The 20,100-nt window shown below is 41.8% G+C and overlaps 1 protein-coding gene across 7 annotated transcripts in view; it reads left to right on the forward strand.

Moving 5' to 3' along the window:
• STK26 (serine/threonine kinase 26) overlaps nt 1-20,100 on the forward strand; it is a 27,522-nt gene continuing 7,422 nt past the window's right edge. For 2 of the 7 annotated variants that reach the window (XM_015860394.3, XM_085544539.1), the window contains exons 1-4: nt 1-550; nt 648-764; nt 14,679-14,909; nt 19,194-19,250. In XM_015860394.3, the coding sequence (XP_015715880.1) occupies nt 723-764; nt 14,679-14,909; nt 19,194-19,250 (330 nt within the window). In that variant the 5' untranslated portion in view covers nt 1-550; nt 648-722. Of the gene's footprint in view, nt 551-647; nt 765-852; nt 1,376-6,930; nt 7,110-14,678; nt 14,910-19,193; nt 19,251-19,763; nt 20,001-20,100 lie in introns of those variants that run through there. The other 5 variants (XM_085544537.1, XM_085544534.1, XM_085544536.1 and 2 more) reach the window with 5 other exon arrangements.

Raw genomic sequence — 20,100 nt, forward strand, 5'->3', positions numbered from 1 at the left:
CAGGGGACAGCGATGTACGCGCACTGTTGACCATGTTTGTGGGCACTGCGCTCGGTAGGACGGGGCCTGCAGGGGACAAGCATTGCCACAAGGCGCCTGGGGGGGACACAGCGCCGTGACAGCGCCGCAGGGCCCACGGCAGGGCGAGCATCCCCGCCTGAACAACACCGCGCTCACAGCCCCATCGCCACCCGGCCGCTCCTCCCCGCCCAGCCCGTAGGCGGGGGCAGTGACGCCGAGCCCCGTGCGGCGGCGGCGGCTCCGCCCCACGAGGCCGGAGCTGAGACGGAAGAAGCCGCCGCCGCACAGCAGCCTCCTCCTCCTCCTCCTCCTCCTGCTGCCCGGGGCCCGACATGGCGCTGTGAGCCCAGCCCCAGCCGTGCACAGAGCCGTCACCCGGAGGGCACCGAGCAGCCGCCGTCCCCGCTTCGGGAGCGGGCAGGGGGGCATGGGCAGGGCCGCCGCGGGGAGCCCGGCGGGCATGGCACAGCGGCCTTAGGGGAGCCCTTCCCGCCCGCGTCGCGCAGCTCGGCCCCGCGGCCCCAGCGAGGTGAGTCGGCGGCGGGCGGGGCCGCGCGGGGAGGGAACGAGGGAAGGAGGGAGCGCGGCCCGCGCTGAAGCCGCTCCCCGCCGCTTTGTCCTTCCAGGCCCCGCCGCCGCCCAGCAGCAGGGAGGCCGAGAGGAGGGAGCAGCGGGCGGCGCCCGGCCGCCGTAGCCCGGCCATGGCCCACTCGCCCGTGGCGGTGCAAGTGCCCGGCATGCAGGTGAGCTCCGAGCCGCTCCGGTCCCAAAATGGAGGCGGCGGGCAACGCTCCGGCTCCGGAAGCGGCGCCGCGCGGAGGCCGCCGTTGGGTCGTGGGGAGTGCGGGCGGGCGGAGCGGGGCGGCCTGCAAGCGGGGAGGCCTCGCTCGGTATCGGGGGAGAGCGGGCCCGAGCCGTCGCGTTGCGGGAGGGGCTGCGCTGAGGTAGCGGCGGGCCCGGGGAGGAGCCGCGGTGCCGCGTACCTGCGGCCCGCACGGGGCTGAGAGCCCTTCTCCGCTTTGTTCGGGATGGGCCGCGACACGGAGCGAGGAAGAGCTTCTGAAATTGGTGAAAGGCCAAACGAAGTGAATCGGGGAGTGCGCTGCAAGTGACATATCGGCCCCGTGGGGCTGCCCACCGCCGGCGCTTGGGCCTGTAGCACTGAGCCCTGCTGCTCTGCCTGTAATGAGGGCCTGGCGCTCAGGGAAGGGTGCGAGTGGAGGTCCGATGTTTGTGCTGCGTGCCGCTGGGAGCCATCATCTGTCAGAAAATGCCACCTCTCCTTGGCTGGGAGCGAGGCCCGGTGTCCTTCGAGCGTTTGTGGAACTTGTTTAAACAAACAAACAAGCGATATGTAAGTGATTTTTCAGAGGGAGGCTGGGATAGCTGTGACTCTTCCTTCTTATTCTGCTGGACAGCCCCTTGTGAGTTTGGGTGCAGATCTTTATCAAACAAAGAGGAGCTGAGCTCATTTCAGCGCTGTTTTCTACCTGTCAGGCTGGCAGCTCTGTCAGCATTTTTGGCCTTTCTCTCAGCTTTTGGGGTTGGCTCACCTGCCCCATAGCTGAGGGACTGGGGGGTTGCTTTTCCTTTCCTCATTTCCAATAACAGAGAAGTCTTTATGATACATCAAAGTGAGATACACAGCTTGGAGTTCAGGTTTCAGATCAGAAGGTTGAAATTTCTCCTGGTCAGTTATCTTCTGTGTTTTTTAGAGTGTAGAAGCGATGTATAAAGACCACTCCTATACTATTCTGCCTTGGTTTTAATACTGAGGTTTGGTTTACCTTTTTCACTTCTAGTAACTTAACGACCTTCTGAAATCAGTAAAATTTGATCGTGCACTGACTTTCTGTTGATATAAGATGACATAAGCCACACTTTCTATCCTCTGTTTTCTGTTAATGTTTACATATTTGGAAGACTTCCTTTTTCAAGGTGCAAACTTATGAGCTCCTTATTGTCATACCTCCTTGATCCATTGCTGACCTATTTTCCATGGCTGCCTTGTCACCACCAAAGGACCTTGGAAATTATTTGAGGTCCTGTTTTCTGTTGTTAAACCAATAACGTTTATGTAACAGTTCCTTTAGTGCTGTTAGTTTAACCCAGATCTCTGAAGGTATAGACATATGTTTAAAACTCTCTCTGCTTTTTTAACTATTAGATATGTGCAGCTGTATAAAATTAAGAAATAGCTCCTTTTGATGAAGACTATTACACAAGTCCAGACAATCTTGTAATACAAAGGAATTGGATTTGGTGCAAAATTACTCACCTCGCTGTTCCTTAAGAGGGATTGTAATACAGCTTAAGAAAGCAAACAAAAATCTCTCTTGCAAAGGGTGATAGTCTAAACCTTGCTTTTTCCCCCCTCCTTTTAATACCTATTTAAACTGTTCATTCAAGATCATCCAAGTGATTACGAAAGCATCCCTGCATCTGCTCAGTGTTAAAATGAACGCATGGCTACTAAAGAAGGAATGAACAGTTTTGCCTGTGAAGGAGGGAGATCTAATAGTTGTATTAAAACTAGCACCGTGCACAAGTGCATGTCATGTCAAGCTCCTTGTTTGCAGCCTGTGTTGGGGGAAGTGTTTTCACCAAATATAACAGATTGAAACAGAATCTGCCAGAGAATGTGTTTCAGGTATGAATCCTTCAGTTTTACTGTAATCCTATGATTTCCATCCCAAACAAACAAATCAGGCTCTAAAAAGACATTACCAGTTTATCACCGAAGCATTACACAAGCTCTTCTGGCTGTTTTAAGATTTCTTAAATGTTTTATAGCTGAAAATACTGCAGGTCCCATAGAGTTGTTTTGGTCAACTTGAACTCTGCCTGTGAGTAGTATGACAACAATGGAAGACCCAGAGGTAGTATTATCTGCTGCCCTTATGAATAGTTCCAGAATGATGTGTTTGTGTAGTGGTTGCATTCTGTTGAACCTGTCTCATGTCCTTGACAAAACCAGATGTTATACCACACAATTCATGCCTGTGCAAACAATTTCCTGAATATGTGGTGGTTTTTTTTCACTTACTTGGAAAGGCCCAGTTTGCATCAGTTGTATGTTGTGAATGTATAGAACAGTCAGACTTATAAGTCCGTTTAGTATGGTCAAGGTACTCAATAAATGCATAAGATGAGTCAGGTTGAAGCTCTCATTTAGAGGGTTTTGTTTGTTTCGAGTTAACAGAAAATGTGAAGTATGTCAGTTTGGATTGATGCAGCTTCTCATGGGCTCATGTTATTGACAGCATCTTACACATCACTCCAATATTTGTTAGTACCAATGACAATTGGCTGACATTTGGCTTTTCTGAGGTGGGTGGTGAGGAAACTTTGCTCTCAGCATCCTAAATTTTTAGGCTGGTCTGTAGATTTCAGCAGTGGAACTTCACATAAGTTATAAGTTCTTCATTTAAACTGGTGCAATTTTCAACACTTGAACTTTTCCTATTCTATTTTGTTGTGCAAAATCCCAGTCTGGAATGTTATTAAACTCGTGTTTGTGTTGATTCTGTTCTCACCTGTGTTTCTTGTATTTGTGTTTCTTGAACCTGATTTGTGGCTTTGTATTTCTGTGCCTCTGCTGTTCTACTCATCTAAATATTATTAACTTTTTGTTTTTCGGATGGCTTTGTTGGTATATCCTGATCCTTTGTGGCAGTAGTCTTGAGTGCAGCCACAAAGGTTAGTTAGACCTGATCTGCTCTTACTGGCATCCAGACTATCCTGCAATAAAACGCATAACTTCCTCTAAAAGCAGAGCAGCCAGAAGCACGTGACCTGTCAGCCACTGTACTCTGATTCACGATTGAAGGATTGCTTGATTAAATACAAACTTGAATGTAAAGTTGAGCTTTGCTCTCTCTGCTGCCTGTGAGCAGACAAGCTGTAAAGTGCTGCTCAGTGCCTGAGCCTGGCTCAGAGCCTCTTCCTGCAGGTTGCTGTGAGGGAGATAAGTTAACATCTGGTTACTGGTTGGGTATAGAGAGATGAAAAGAGAAATCGCTTTTAGATTTGGAAGTGATGGGCTGAGATTTAATAAATAAACTGGTGCCTTTGTAGAAAGGTGCTTTTTGTGTGGTGCCTAAAGATAGTCTGGAGGTGTGTCAGGTTTCTAGTAAGCCTTATTAATTGTAGTTTCAGGAGTGTCACTTAGTTAAGAGCAGGCAGTTTATTACTGTCAGATACCTAAATGTTTCGAGGGTGTGCATTGGAGGAACTTGAACCTTTGAGGAAAGATCTGTTGAAATACTGCTGCCCTCAGAACTGAGTTGCACTCGGATGGTTCCACAGTGAGCTTCTATAGGCTTTACACTTCTGTTATTTAGAAAAATGACTTAACTAGAAGAAACGGGGACATCCAGCTCTTATGGGACATTGTGGGGCTTCCACAGCGCCTACCAAAGAGGGGTTCCTTGTGATTGAGCTAGAATGGACCCTAGAACTTTGGTGATGAAATCAAGGAACTGAAACTGGACTAAGGTATTTGAGCCTTGAGCCGCAGTACAGTTAAGCTGCAGGAAGACAGCATTTTAAAAACATAGGGAGAGCATATTGTTTGCTTCTTCAAGTAGATTCACATGAAAACGCGTGTGGAATTTAACGCTGCAGTTGTTTGCCTTGTTGTGCTTGCTGTACGAGCTGTATCATACCTAATAGCAGCCTGCTAACTCAGCTCAGGCTTCATTAGCTGAGCTTGGTTCTTCCATCTCATGCACTTTGATAAGTTATTCTGATGACAAAGAAAAGCAGAGCTCAGTCATACTTATGTTGGCTTAGTATCATCAAGGGAGGACAGAGGAAGCTTTGGGAAGTTTGCTGCATGGAAGCTGTGTAGGTATAACCAGCTGGAGTTCAGCAGACACTTCTATCAGTCTGAGAAGAAAGCAGTCTTTTACTAGTAATTTTTGGGTGCAGATTTTACAGTTTTCTACACTTGTTAAGTGCACTGACCTGGAATTCAGCAAATCTGCTGAAGCTGCAGGGAATACATGAGCCAAACTTGACTCTTCTCACCTTAATTGCTTTGCTCTTCTGCACCACCTGATACCATCACTTTTGAGCAGAGAACAATTTCCCTCAAAAAGCTTTTTTTTTTTTTTAAATATGCCTAAAACCAGATGTTTGGCTTTAAAAATACATGTAGTTGTTAACTTGATTCTGTAGAGGTTGTTTTATTGAATTCAGCATTGGAAAGATTCACTCTGAAAACGAAGGCCTGGGACCCTGCAGAACTTATTGCAGTGCCCACTGCTCTCTTAGAGATCTGTAATAAGTTAAGAGCTCATGACTAAACGTGCCTCTGCAGTAGTATTTGTAATGTGAGACCTAGGGGACATCTTAGTAAAGGTGGGCGAGCACCTTATCTTCATTTTCATTGCTTTCAGTGCCCTTAAAATATGGTTTTCAGTCTTGCCCAAAAGCAAAAGGATGAGTTTAAAACCCGTTAGTGATTGTGTTTGGCGATTAGCTTCAGATTTAAGAGTGGGTCAAAAACTGAGAAGTGCTGAGAGATGGTTTGTAAGGCTGAAAAACAGAGTTTAATAACTGACAGGCAACTTGAAGAGTTCACGAATGTTTTTGGTGGGGATTGAGTGGGGGACAAACAGTATAAGGGTAGATTTCAAACTCTTCTGTAACATCATTTTCTGGTATGCTGCAATTAGTGGCTATATATATGCTCCCTGCAGGAATAAAGTGTTGGTAAAGTGTTTATCGAGTCAGAATCCATTGATGTAAGTCCCGCTGTTTCTTTCCAACGCAGGATAATCATTGACAATCAAATTCCTTCTCACCTGTCTCACCAGGTTTCTTGATGTTCTGAAACTCTATTTAAAGAGCTGTCGTTTGTTCTTTAAATTCATTCTTTCAGCAGTTCTTCTAGTAATCTGTTCTGCTGATTAGATGAGGATCGCTGAACACGATCCTTAGTTCTGAAGGAGAAACTTAAATCTCGTGAGAAAGGTGCCCATCTGGTGATACTGAAAACCATTCTGCCGGAGGGACTGCTACCTAAATAAATAGGACAGAAAGAACTCCATCAGTGAAGGGGGTAATAAAGGGTCTGATGAGGTAACAGTATCTTGCTGGTCTCGTTCTTCTTTTCATCTTGTGCGTGCGGTTTTGTAGAGATACACTGTATATACTGTGCGTTGTTTAGGTCTGTAGCTGGGGAAGGGGTTTCAGCTTAGATCTTTCTTGATTACAGTTCTTCAAAGCTTCCCTTCATGGCAGGGTGTTAGAAGTGTGAAGCAAAGTTTGTCTTGCCAAAACATTTGGATCTGAATGGTCTTGATTGAGGCAGTGTATCTGCCTTGTGCAATTATGTATCTTGGGTCTGCGTGAATTCTGTATGCGCTGATGAATGAGAACTGTTGGTTCACAACGGGTTTCACACCTGAGCTGTGGGAATGTTGGGAGCCCAGGGTGACAGCTCTGGTTTCATGCACTAGGAATCAAGAACCATCTGTTCCCTCAGTGCTTGTGTTTCCTCACCTTGTCTGCCTTTTGCAGGCTTTGCTTTCAACTGGGTGTATGTCCTGAATATTAGAATGATGTTGGCTTGGAGGGGATGAGGGATTATCAGAGGGTATTTACCATTTATGCTCTGCTGGATGTCAAGCTGTATTACAGCTCAGGCTTCTGCATTGAGAGCTGAATGTAGAATACAGAAAATACCCCTTCACCTTAGAATGACTAATAGAGTTGTAAAGTACAGAGCGAAAAAGGCTGAATTTCCACTGATTGACCTAAAAGCATGGAGGGGCAATGTGATCCACACAGCTCCAGTGCCAGCGCTGGCTGAAAGCTGCTGCTGGGTGTGGTGGGGCAGGCTGGCAGAGATCACTGCTGTTGATCTCTCACCTAGGAAGGCGTTATCTGGCACACTCACAGCAAGAACACTTTTACATTCCTGCTCAGCTTTATTCCAGCCTAGTTGGCAAGAAGAATCTGATTTTTAAGGTGTTTCTCTTCCTCCTCTACCCCTTCCCTCTGCGTTTTATGTAACGAGTTGCTTTGCCATGCTGTGAATGTGCTGCAGAGTGGAAAAAGGAGTTCCCTGAAATGGCCAGGTTGGCTCTTGGTGGGGAAGGTTTCTTCCTTCCTTTGTAGCTCATGTGGGAATTTTATTTCAGTTTGTTTGTTTGTTTTCTCCATTGTGTGCTTCTTGTAGCTTCACATCCACTGTGACTGATATGATCAGGGGCCAGTATTGAAGAGGAGGCCTTGAAGAGAGGATGGGATTGCAGCATTCTATAAAACTGCTATATTTCTCCAAAGGGTCCCTTCCAGAACTAAAGGAATAGTGCCATATCCCCTTACTGTGTGTTCCCACTTGGGATTTATTGCGGGCAGTGATTAATCCTGGAAAGCTATCTGTGTGAAATAAAGTTATTGGCTTTGCTCCTTACCCCCATGCAGTGTTTTGGAGCTATTCTTTTCCAGCCAGTGGGTTTTTTTCTGTCACATTTTAATTTGTTTAGCCTGTTAACAAGTAGTTATTTTAGTAAAGAGATTTAACAAGGATACTTGTCTGCCTTTAACTTAAGGTTTTGTTGCTGCTTTCTGGTCTATGAACCAGCTGGATTTTGTTGTTTGTTTTGTTCTATCTGGATTATAGCACGAGTCTAATCATATTTACAGGAGGGAAATCTGGATGTCATGTTCTAACTTGCACAGAATGAATGCTGAAATGGCTTCTATGATAGAGCAGCAAGGAGGCCTTTGAAGTTTGTGCAGCAGTTGCAGTTTAGTTGCAGAAGCTAAACCTCCGAGTATTATAAAAATAGTGCAAATGCCAAAATTACATAATTTATTGCTGGTAGAGCCGTGACGTAGTCGTTCCTTTAAATGGGTGTGGCAAAAATGGAAAAAAACTGTTTGTGTACTGATAAGTAGACTGCTGGCTGGAAGGAAGGGCATACGCTGCAAGGAGGCTGCAGCCCATAAATGGTTGTTTCCCTGTGTTCCCTTTAGATGTGGCTTTTGTAATCTCTCTGCAGATTAGGTTTTTCAAAGCAGTTTGTAGAGTAGGAAGAGTGCAGATATTCTTTTTCCAGTGAGAAACTGAAGTAGTCTTCTATCTTCTAATTGTGATATACAGGCAGCTCATTTAAGTGGGTTAATTATCCGTTCAGCAGTCATTTGTCTTGCTCTGTTCAACAAAGGAGATTACATTTGTTTGGAAAGAGCGGCTTGGTGAACTCCATAATAAAATACAGAATGGAATTTGAACACTTGGTGATCCAGGAATCTGTTGAGTTCTGACCTCTGTTAGCATCAAAGCACACCCAAGCATCCTGGCTATAGATTGTTGTCATTTGGGCCTTTTTATTTCAAATTACAGTGCAGAGCTGGTCACATAATTTTATGGCCCTTGCCAGGTCGTGCTTCTCGCAGATGGAAACAAATGAAGGACAGGCATCGGTATGCAGTGGTTTGAGGATTTTTGTTTTTAAATAATACTGTGAGCATAAAAGGTATTTGTTTGTAGAATGAAAGTTAATTGGGACTCCGTTAACTGTGCATTACATAAAACTTCTCTGGCATGAAGACTTCCTTTTTATGTCTTTCCTCTATGCAGGATACGTAAACAATTGGGGTCAGTTTATAATTTCCAGCATCAAAGAGCTCATCTATAGTGGATGTGCTGTTCCTCTTGGTTTTTGCTTATTTACCCTGTTCCCTAAGCTGCTTCATGCTGTGCTACTGAAGTGGGAGAGTAGCTAAGAATATAGGAAATAAGTCGGGTCGTTTCCTTTTTCAGCACAGTGTGCAACTGACAGCATGCATCTGTCACAGGTCAGAGAGAGATGAGAATGAAGATGGTTCTAAAAGTCTGAGACTGGGCAAGGAGGAAAGCTGGTATTAAAACTGATAGTCAAAAGAATTGTCCAGCAGCTGGCCTTATAGCCAATGTGATGAAAACACAGTGTGAGTTTCTGTTTGTTTTGCTTTTGTTTTACAGTAATGTTTTCAGGTTCTTACTAAACACAGCAGTGAGTCTTGGCCTTGAGTTAAAGGAGGTGCATCATGAAGGGTGGAACAGAGCTTAGGTCCCCATTAAGGACAGCAGAGCTCAAGTCTGGTTTTTGTTCCCTGTAGTGTAGAAAAGTTAGGTAGTATAAAGATTTGATACTTTGACAGTAAAACAACTTTAAAGTCACTTTGTACTTCATTACTTACCATACGGTTCTGGTAAGCATAATGATGTCTGTTATCTTGATGTTGGAGTCTTGGAAAGGACTGCAGGGAGACATCAGAGCTGAATTCCCTACGAAAGTCACTGAGAAGCCAGAGTGCATACAAGATGGAGGAGAAAGTGTTTGCAGGTTCCACCCTTATAGTGAATGTCTACAGGTTCTTTTTTCCCCCTGATTCTTTGTAAGTGATAATGGGTTTGCACCTGTGTTTTCATTGACTTCAAACTATTTTAATATTATATATATATACAAGCCTGTGGCACTGTGTGAATAACTTACATTGCAATATGCATTTAAGGGAAAATATGTGGGTGAAGAAGAGATCTAGGAATTAAATTCTTTCTATGCCTGTTGTGGCTTTGTTTTGTAAAGAAGTAAAATGTTCCCCATGCAGGTGAAATATGGAAATAAAATACGTGGATATAGAGATACATAATACAATGTGTGTGGCTTATAATTTAGGTAATTCTGAAGCTGCATGGAGGTAATGCATGCAAAGAAATTCAATTAAGATGTTTTGGCATATGTGCTGAGTAAGATGTTACTTCAAAATCCCATAACCTGTTGGTTTCACCAATCCCATTCCCACATGTTTTCAAGTTTCTTTTGCATCTAAATAGAACAGAAACTTTCAGGTAGCTTATTCTTTGAGAATAGATCGTATCTGTGAATAACTTGGTTACCTGTGATTTCAATGTGCTCTGCCCAGACGCAGCGTTTTGTTCGAGTCAGGTAAATGCTGAGAACAGATGAAGTGATTTGGAAGCCCATAACTTGATATTAAAAACCACACGTCTCTTACTCGTTGCATTCTTAAGACAATCGGGTATCTTAGATTTTGCAGTTAATAGTGAAGTATCAGTTAATATACCTAGCTTATTTTATTGTCGGCTGTAATTCAGATACTGGGACGTAAATGGTGCACTACACACTGGCTTCAGCAGCAAAGCTTACATGTATTCTTGATTTGGCAATTTAATGCTAATATGATTGCAGGGTTTCACAACAGGTAAGATTTATTTTGTTTAAGGTTTTGCCACAACATTCTTCTCCAAAAGCTTTCTGTAAGGTGGCTCTTCCCATTAAGTTTCACCCTCGACTTCTAGCAGACTTAGAAAGGTCAGACTTTCACTCTAGAAGTTGTCTGAAGTGTTTGAAATTACACAGGTAGTTCTAATGACAGCCAAAGATACCACTACGTGTTATGGCCCCAGTGAAGGAGACACTTGGAAAAAGTGATGGTAGACACTCTAGTCTTCACTGTTATTAACTCTTCTGAGCTATTTACTTTATCTTTTATGTAATACTTTCTGTGTTTGAGCAGTGTCTCCCAGTGCAGGTGAGTTGTTCTGTAATACTCCTGCAATTTTAAGGGAACTTCTATTCCAAATAAACAGTGTGAAATGTTTGAGCATCCACATAACGTTAAGCACTTCTGATTCAGGTTTTAGAGATACTTCTGAGATAATAGTGTTTGTTTTCATACTGGTGGACTGCTTAGATGGAATCTAATGTGAGTGTGCTGAATTATTTGCTCTGGGACACCTGGAGGATCCTGGATCTGAATTAGTTGGACTGGAACTGAGATAATGGCTTGCATGTAAGATACTTTGCAACTTGTGTTTTTCCTCCAGTTGTAAGAAGATTCATTAAGGAATTTTATTTAAGGCTGAGTACAAGAAGGCTCAATTCTGTGAGTTGTAGGTCTTGAGTAAGATGTTGTGTGGAGATTATCCATTTCTACCTGTTCATTTGTATTTCAGTATTATAATACAGCTTAATTACTAAATAAATTACCGTAGTTTGATGCATATCATTAGAAGCTTGTATAATCTTGGAAGTCAGATATGCAACATGCTTTACCTTTTGTTTTAAAGGAAGAAGGCAGGATTGGGAGAGCAGGTATATGAAAGGGTCAGAGATAGATAGGAAGGTGAGTCAGCCAGCCAGTCTTGTAGCTGAATCTAGCCAGGACATTTGCTGCTTTGCTGTGTTTATTAGAAAGAAAATGCTTACATAAGCCATATTGGCAGAGTGCTTGATGGCAGCTATTGTGGGTATGCTGGCAGAAGTTGTTGGGCTGTAGAGGTTTTTCTATGGGGACTGTAGCTGCAGGCTGGACAGTGGGGCCTCTTGATGTTCCCCTCCTAGCCAGATTTTGGCATGGTTCTGGGACTGTGTGTATAGATACACTTGCATTTGAACCCAGGCAGTAATGGCATGTAGTTGGAAAGAAGGATAGGAGGGTTTTTGGTAAGCATTAGTGTAGGTTGTGTTGTGCTGTGCTGTTGGAATGGTGGACTTCCTGAGCTATGCAGAGGGCTTGTGTTGTCATGCTGATACTGGTGCTGTTACTCATGCTGGCTAGATTGAAGCTGGCATGTGCATATGCCTGAGCTTGTCATATTTGGTGCTGCTTCTGCTTGTGGAAGCAGATGAAGGGATGAGAGGAGCCAAGTCTTACAGATTTGTCCACTTATAGGTGTCACCTTATCAGAGGTGATGGAGTCCATATTCTGTTTATTATATTGATACCATCTGTTGCCCAACAGACCTGACTCTCCATAAAAACCAATTAAAAAAACAACAATAATGCACACAGTTACTCATGGGCAACTTTCAAAGCTTCTAAACCTCTTTCCTATTCAATGTAAGACAGCAGAGTAACAGTTTTGCTCAGGAGGGTTAGTAGCACATTAATGTTTGGCACATTAGAAGCTTAACTGACAGTTCTACTGCAAAATCTCAGTGGTGGATGTTGCTGGTGTATGTACATGTTTTATTTCCATAAAATATATCTCCATCTATCTGTGTACCAAGGGAGAGAATAGGCATTGCTGCATCATTTGAATTTGGCTTGGATTAAAAAGTAGATTCCTGTATTTTTATATATATATATTTTTAAATGATGTGTAGAAGAATATTTTGGAACAGGACCCAGAAAGATAAGGCAATTAAGAAAGGTGAAGGTAAGTCTGTTTCACAGCACAGCTTTGTTCTAAGCCTGTGTCTGAAGTAATGTGAGTGCTCCTAGTTTGAAACCTTTCCAAGGGAAATTACCTCAATATTAGCCATGATTGTTCAGAAATTCTTGCCTTCATCCTGGAGTGTCCTACAAATACTTGGCAGCTCAGGTGAATAACAGAAGCTGTGAAGCTGAATTTTCTGAGCAAATCCTTTTAATGCAAGCTTAAAGATCTGCCTTTTTCCTTTAGTAATTCCACACCGTTTGTTCACTTCTGATGTGCTGTTGTTCCACTCTCTCCCATGGGTGTACATAGAGTTCTGTGTGTCAGGATATCCAGCCACGCTTCATCTGTCCCTATACTACAGCACTCCCGCATGATGGCATTAGGAATTGCTGGAAGTTAAAATAGCCTTAAAAGCTCTGATTCACCTGGGGTAGCTTGGGGGCAAGAGTTGAGGCCTGCCTTGTTGACTATTAAGTGGGTGGATGGGATGTAATGGTGCAGTGTTTCTACTGAGGAGTCCAGAGGAAATCTCTGCTTACATTTTGCTTGGGGATGAACCTTAGGAGCTGCTCTTTGAGTTCATCAGGCTCCTGTGGAGGTTGGATCAGTGACTGTAGCTGGGAGCACTTCTCTCTTCATTTACCTATGTGGAAAGTGTTCGACAGGTTTTCTATCAAATCCAGCAGTAGGTACCAGGTGACTTGAATGGGAACCACAGGCTCTGAGGTATCTCAAAATAAAGCTGGTATTTCTACAGCTGACAGTTTTAGGGTTAACAAAAAGCTTTGCTAATCCTCTCTTTACACTTTCCTGTCATTTTTTTATGTTAATAAAGAACTGCTCTTACTGCAGTTGATGCAGTAGTTCAGGAATACATTAGTTTGCTAACTAAATAATAGTCATGAGGTCTACAGTTTCTTTCCCTTTATGTTTATTATCCTGTAATTATCCCAGATTTCAGGTCAAAATACTTGCTTTGATTGTGTATTTGCTCATCTTTCAAGTCCTTTGGTACATCTAGCAGTGTGTGTGGGGGGGGGGGGAATAGAAATCTATGCGTAGCTATTTTCTGAAGGTGTATTCTTGTGTATTTCTTTGCTCTTTAATACATCAGGGTACTACAGAGCTCTTTGTAGGCAAAGGAGGAATTCCTAGTTCTTGCTTTAATGTACAACCAGGGCTCAGCAGTGTTTCATATATTTGCAAGATTTAAAAATTCAACTCCACAGCTCAGCACAAATCTGCCCTACTACTTAATGTTCCCTCCTCTTGTGATAGCACAAATGACAGCTCGGTATATTTGAGCAGTGAATTGGTTCTGCTGAAAATAAACTTGACAAATCATACAGTTAACTGTTAGCTAAATCTGCTCCCTGATTCATCTTATTGTATTGTGGAATAAGATCTGATCCTGATAGAAGGAAGGGAACAGTAGGTGGCCAATAAGGTAGTGAGATTGCTGCTGTATTCCAGTCAAAAAAAGGAGCAATAATTTTGTTTTGCCAGTGATGATTTTTGCACCCGTTTTCAAGATGATGCTGTAAAGATGTTTTGTTTCCCGTTGGTACTAGAGTTGTGTGTTGTGCAGGGTAATCCATGCAGCAGATGCACAATGGCTGCCTTTGCCAAAGCTGTCACTTCTGTCATGGCAGTTCACTTGGTCTGCTGGGTAGGCATGACATGTGGGTCCTCCTCTCTTCCCTCTTATTCCTTGAATGGAGCTGGGAAGCGTTAAGACCTTTGTATGATGTCAGCGCTGATCATAGAGCAGTTAACCTTCCAAGGAAACCAGATGTCCTCATGAGTGCTGTCTGGTGCTGTGTTCCTCATCCAAGGCGCGTTTGGGTGATATCAGCTCGTTCTGACCAATGCTTCAAGTTTAATTTCTGCATCCGTACTCCTTTGAATGTCTGTCAATCCCTTTTGCTGCCTTACATCTTAGCAGATCTCAAAAGCTCAGTGTGCTTGGGTGGAGGATGCTGCTAATGGGCTCCAGGTGCTGTAGTCCTCTTGCAGCTACCTCTGTGTTTTATTACTTGAAGTGGAGCTTTGTCTGCCCAAGGCTGTTGACCTCATAGGTGAGCCCAGCCTTATTCACATGGGGAATGATGTTAGCACTTCTGTGCCAGTAATTGCATTCTGTAGACTCCTGAATTACCACACAGACAGGATCAGTATTAAGAACAGCTCTATTCTTTCCTTTAAAAGCATTATGTGGGAAATGAGATTTGTACCTGTTGCTTTCCGTGGTGAAATTCATTTACTTTTGATGTAATTGCATAATATACATTTTGTAACTAATAGCTGAATTAGAAGTTAGTGTATGGGAAATAAATTCATCTGATACGAGCACTCTAATAATGATAAATCTGGGTGATGTGTTTCATGGGCATTAATGAGGGTTAATAACTTGGAAGTAAATGAAGATAGCTCATCATTTATTTATTTATTTTAACTTTTTCTCTAGAACCATAGAGCAGACCCAGAAGAATTATTCACAAAACTGGAACGCATTGGGAAAGGCTCCTTTGGTGAAGTCTTTAAAGGAATTGATAATCGGACGCAGCAAGTGGTTGCTATAAAAATCATAGACCTCGAGGAAGCAGAAGATGAAATAGAAGATATACAGCAAGAGATAACTGTTTTAAGTCAGTGTGATAGTCCTTATGTAACGAAATACTATGGATCATATTTAAAGGTAATGTATCTTACTGCATAAACATTTATTAGCAATTTGTCAGCCCTTTTTGAATGATGCACAGGGAAGTTCCTATAACTGAGCAAGTGTTATCACATCAACTTGACTTTCTGTTTTTCCCTTTGAATGGTGTTGCCTTTGTTCTGCTTCTTTTGCTGCATGTTCCTTAAAGCTCAGATGTTCACAAAATGGCTACAAAAGGAGCGGAGTTGACAGAAGATTCCTATTGCTATTGAGCTTATAAAATTACATGGAGGAAGAGGTTCTCCTTTCTTCCCTCATAACTCCCAGTGAAATGTTGTGCCTTTTTGGAGGGGGAAAAATATGTTTTCATAGCTAGACTAACAAAAAAGAGAAACCCTCCTTTGATATGGAAGGAAACGCTGCACCGTGTGGAGATGTTTGTAGTTGTGCGTTATAGTAGGCCTGAAACAAAGTAGAACTGACAACAGTACAAAGTGGTTATGTAACTCTAACGTGTTATCTAAGGCTTAAATTAAGAAACAAGCTTTAAAAAAAGGAAACATCAACACACACAACAATGCTCAGCCCTACAGAGATAAAAATTGGAAGTATATGAATGTATAGCACTGAAAGAATATTAATGCATTCTGAAAGATTAATGCTGGTCCCCTGGTTTTTCTTGTCTACTATTTTGGGGGAAACATTTTTGGGTGATGTTTGTAGAGTTGTTTGTGAAATTTTGTTTATTTTCCCTTAAGAAACTTCCCTTAAAAAAATAAATCACAGGATTGTTTTTAATCTCATACTAACATGGCAGTTAATTTTATTGCTTGCTCTTCCCTGCCTTAGACTAGATTCATCCTTGTTTGCTAGTACTGGTTCTTTCAGCTTGAGATTTCTCAGGTGGGAGAGTGTATTGGCTTTGGTACAAGTGTCCAAGTAATCTTTTATGCTGACTCTAATTTTGGTAATGACAGGCATTTCGAGAGTACTATCTGTCTATTCTTAAAAGTAAAAACTAAGGTTGCTGTAGCTTCTAACTTTCTATTAGCTGTAATTCTGAGGATGGCTGTCAGCCTTAGTATGAAGCTGTTCAGTATTTTGTTCTGCATATTCTGTAGACTTCTTCTGGAAATGAAGTATGTACAGTTTTGTACAAAATGACTTAATAATTAAAGGTTAAAGAATGTTGAGGCTAGATCCTGAAACTTAAGATAACAATAACTATGTTATTTCATAGAAAGCAGAGTCTTAGGCTGCTGAGAGCAATAGCAGTTCTTAATGGATATTACTGGCACCAAGATTACATCAGAAGTGATCAAATAGGCTTGTTGGTTTTATACATAAAGATTATTGAAAATAGCTCCTAGAAATACTTTCAAAGGTAGTGGCAAAAAGAGCATAGGTGTATTTCAGTATTTAAGAAGTAACCAACTTTATTGAACTTCAAATAAGCAAATGGTTACTGCCATCAAGTACCAGTCAGCTTCAGCTCTTCTCCTTCCTAAGAAAACACATTTGATAATTGAATGTTATGATGAAAACTTTAAACAAGGTATGTTAACTGCAAGGATTCTGTAACTGTTCAGCCTTTCAGATGAGGTTGTTTTTCCCTCTGTATACAATTTATTTTAAATATTCTGGAGCTTTACATGGTTCTTAGTTTCTTGCATGTCAGGATGCAGAGCCAGTGTTACTAACAGGAATGGAGTGACCCAGTCCCAGAGGCCCTGTGACTTACCAGCAGCGTGCAGGATCTTCCCAGTGATCCTCCTGCTAAGCAGAAACTGAACAGGAGGAGGAAAGAGTGTCTTTATCTCAATTACTTGACTTACTAATTTGTAACCTAGTCAGCTCAACTGATGCCGTATGAGATACTCTTATATTCTGCAGCCTAGCTGCTCTTTAGCTACAGCTTGCATGTTTGACTTGTAAATGTGATTTTAAGAAATACAGACAGCCCCTAAGCATTTTTACTTAACATTGTAGTGTTATTTGTCTGTTAGTAGATATTCTAAAAACATTATTGAGATAAGATAGGGTCATCTTCCTTACCACTGAGATAAGACTGATGCTAATTTTCCATTATTGTGACACAAAAAGGTGCAAAATTCCCAAATCACAAAGACATGGGGTACCTTTGTATCTTGAACTTTGGAGCTCAAATGGGAATTTACTGTTTAATAAATCTTAAAACTCAGCTAGTCTTAATAACTTTCTCCCTTAAATCTGGCTGTCTTGCAAGGCCTAAGCATTAGTAGGTGATGTATAAACATGTAGTCAAAGAACGTACCATTATGAGTACATTTGTTTTGGGTAGTAAAGGGTTTTGCCTTTTATTTAGTGTCTTTCACTGTTCTGTGTGGAGTTGTGCAAGGTTATACAGCTGTTCTGATGAGCTTGTTTAGATGCAAGATAACTTTAATCCTGATATAGATGTTTGTAGACATTCCTGTCTGTGGTAGGTGAGCATCTAAATTTGAGTTGTCATCCAGGATTGCACTTTGATTGCAGTGAACGTCATATCTCACAAAATAAAACATAGATTGTGGAAAGTACCCTTCAAAATGATACTGCATAGCAGTGTAAGGTATGCTAGAGTGCTAAAGTGTTGTCCTCAACTCTGTTGTGTCAGAATGTCAGTATTACTGCCTTATTAGCTTATCCAACAGAAAGATTAAAGTTACTGAGAGTTACTCCAGCTCTGGTATGTTCTGGTTATGCCAGTTTGTGAAGCTCAATCAAATATGTAAGCTTTATTTTATCTGATCCCATAGAGAGTGATCATCTCCGGGTGACTAAAACATGTGGATTGTTTTCCTTATTTGTGCCATGTAGCCCTTGGGTTAGGGAGTTAATTATCTACTCTGTAACTTGTAACTACTGAACCCACCTGGGCTGCTTTTAGTTTTTGATTTTTGCCTTTAAAACAAGCCTGAAGTTATTCTCAGTTTTTCAGATTTTAAGCATGGAAAATTCCTATAGTAACATCCAGTGTATTCCAGCAAGACTGTACAGCACTTAGTGCAGCGAAGCTTTGAGGCCATCTGAAGATATTGTTTGTTCTACATTGTCTATTTATACATGGTTGACCTAAAATAGCTAGGAAAAAGGTTGTACATGCCTGGTTAGAAAATATCCCCACCCGATTACACTGGATTGCAGCAGTTTCTTTGAGACATTATTTCAGAAACACAGAACTTATTCATTTCCACCTTATACTGTTTTCAAGTAATGGTCAAATGCTCCAAACATGTCTTGTAACCACAATGTTTGCCTTAAACTGGAGCTCTGTGCGGGTCTTCTCAACTGACAAAGTTGGGCTTTATAAAAACTGCTAAAATTAGCCAACCCTTCCCTGCTGATCTCATAATATTGGAATAGACTCTCATAAATGACATGTTTCTTAAATTTAGTATAAACCTAACAGAGTGTGCCTTGTTAACGTAATTGGATGTGGTACTTCCAGAAACTGCACCTTTATTTGCTTGTTGTTTCCTTTAGATTTCTATCACTAGTCAGGAAATAGGGTAGGTCAGAGTACAATGTAGAATGCAAGAGGCTTTAAACAGGACTTCTGCTATAAGCTCGTGCTTTGCAGTAAGGAAGTAGTGCCAGTAAATACTTCCTACTTAGAAAGTGTGCGTGGTACTTGGGCTATATTAGTATTTCTGATAGCTGTGGTTTTCAAGTAAGTTTTTACTCCAGTAATTTCATAAGCATTAACCTATGGGTTACTGTTCTAGGTTTCTGTTTCTGAAATGTGAGGGGATTTTGGTGAGCAAATGGGAGAAGTTCCCAGTTTTTAAACATTCTCTATGTATCTTGTACCAGATCTTTCTGTTTATGTGAATCAGGCACTTCTTGCAGTTGCTCACTAAGGTCAAAAGCAGCATCTGAAAAACCCTTGTTGGGAGAACTTGAATTCTAGTGCTGTAGCTGAGATATCTTAATAAAGGAAGCACTCTCAGGAGTAAAGAATCAAGTAGTGTGGAATGAAGAACAGAAAGGAACACATGGACTTTGAAGTATTGCTTAAAATTAAAAATGAAACAAAGAAAAACATTGTGAAATCTAAGATAATTTAATAAAAAGTATAACTTCAGGGATCTGCATTGTTCTTATCATTGACCTTTTAGTGATTGGCTTGGAATGTCTGATGTAAAGATGTCAGAAACACGAGCATTCTTGTAGGGTGGGGGTGTTGCCCGGGAGCTGTAACTTGGTGATTCGTGGGGTTCTGTTTGTGTTCTCCTAACAGCTGGCTGGTCCTCTGCTGAAGTACCCTGGGATTTCTAACATCTCCTATTTCTTCTGTAGGGCACAAAACTATGGATAATAATGGAATACTTGGGTGGAGGGTCAGCTTTGGATCTTGTAAGTATATGATTGTTTGCATTCTAAGTTCTAGTAAAGCCTGTGTGGTTGTATGTATCTCTTGGTAACAGAGACCAGATTTCACTGTTACATGAGCACTACGTTGTAATGCTCCAGGAAGTGTTAATTTGTGTAATAGTTCTGTTACATCTTCGTGCATTGAGTGGATGCTGATTTTCTTGCCTATTTGTTGTTCCTAATGGTTGTTTCTAAGCGTGTGGGAACTTTCATTCTCAGTCAAATGCAAGGTGGTAGTTTTCTTTCTTAGTATAGAAGTACATTTTGCAACATGTGATGAGGAGGTACCTGGGGGGCTGGGGGTATTTCTGTGAGCCCCACCACCAGTTTATTCATTACACTCGCATACAAAATATTTCTGTTAGGACTGGATCTCAGGAATGAATGTTGTATGTCACCACAGAGTGCAGTTAAAATTAACTGGTTCAGTGGGGTTTAGTTTTCCACTTTCAGGAACCTTGGTTGAACATGAAAGTACCTTTTATTTCAGATAGTGGAGCATTCATGAAGGATGTATTTTAAACAGTGCAAGAGCACATTTTGCTGTACGTGGATGTGGTTTCCCCATATTTTCAGTATGGCTGTACCTCAGCTGTAAAGCTTTGAGACCCACCCTTTCCTGCAAGATAATATAACGCCTTCTTTGTGTGATCTGAAGGAGAAGCATCATGTCTTCAGTATTATAGATTGGTGTTAATTATACATTTGGTACCAGCAGTTCTGTCTGCAAAGGTCTGTGTATGTGCTTAGCCTCACAAGTCAATTTCAACTTCATGAAATTACATCATATCAGCTTTACTCTAGGGATGCAAAAACATAGGAATTATGAGTA

Source organism: Coturnix japonica, chromosome 4 (genome assembly GCF_054131305.1).
Source record: "Coturnix japonica strain WE chromosome 4, WE-NBRP24, whole genome shotgun sequence".
Taxonomy (NCBI): Eukaryota; Metazoa; Chordata; class Aves; order Galliformes; family Phasianidae; genus Coturnix; species Coturnix japonica.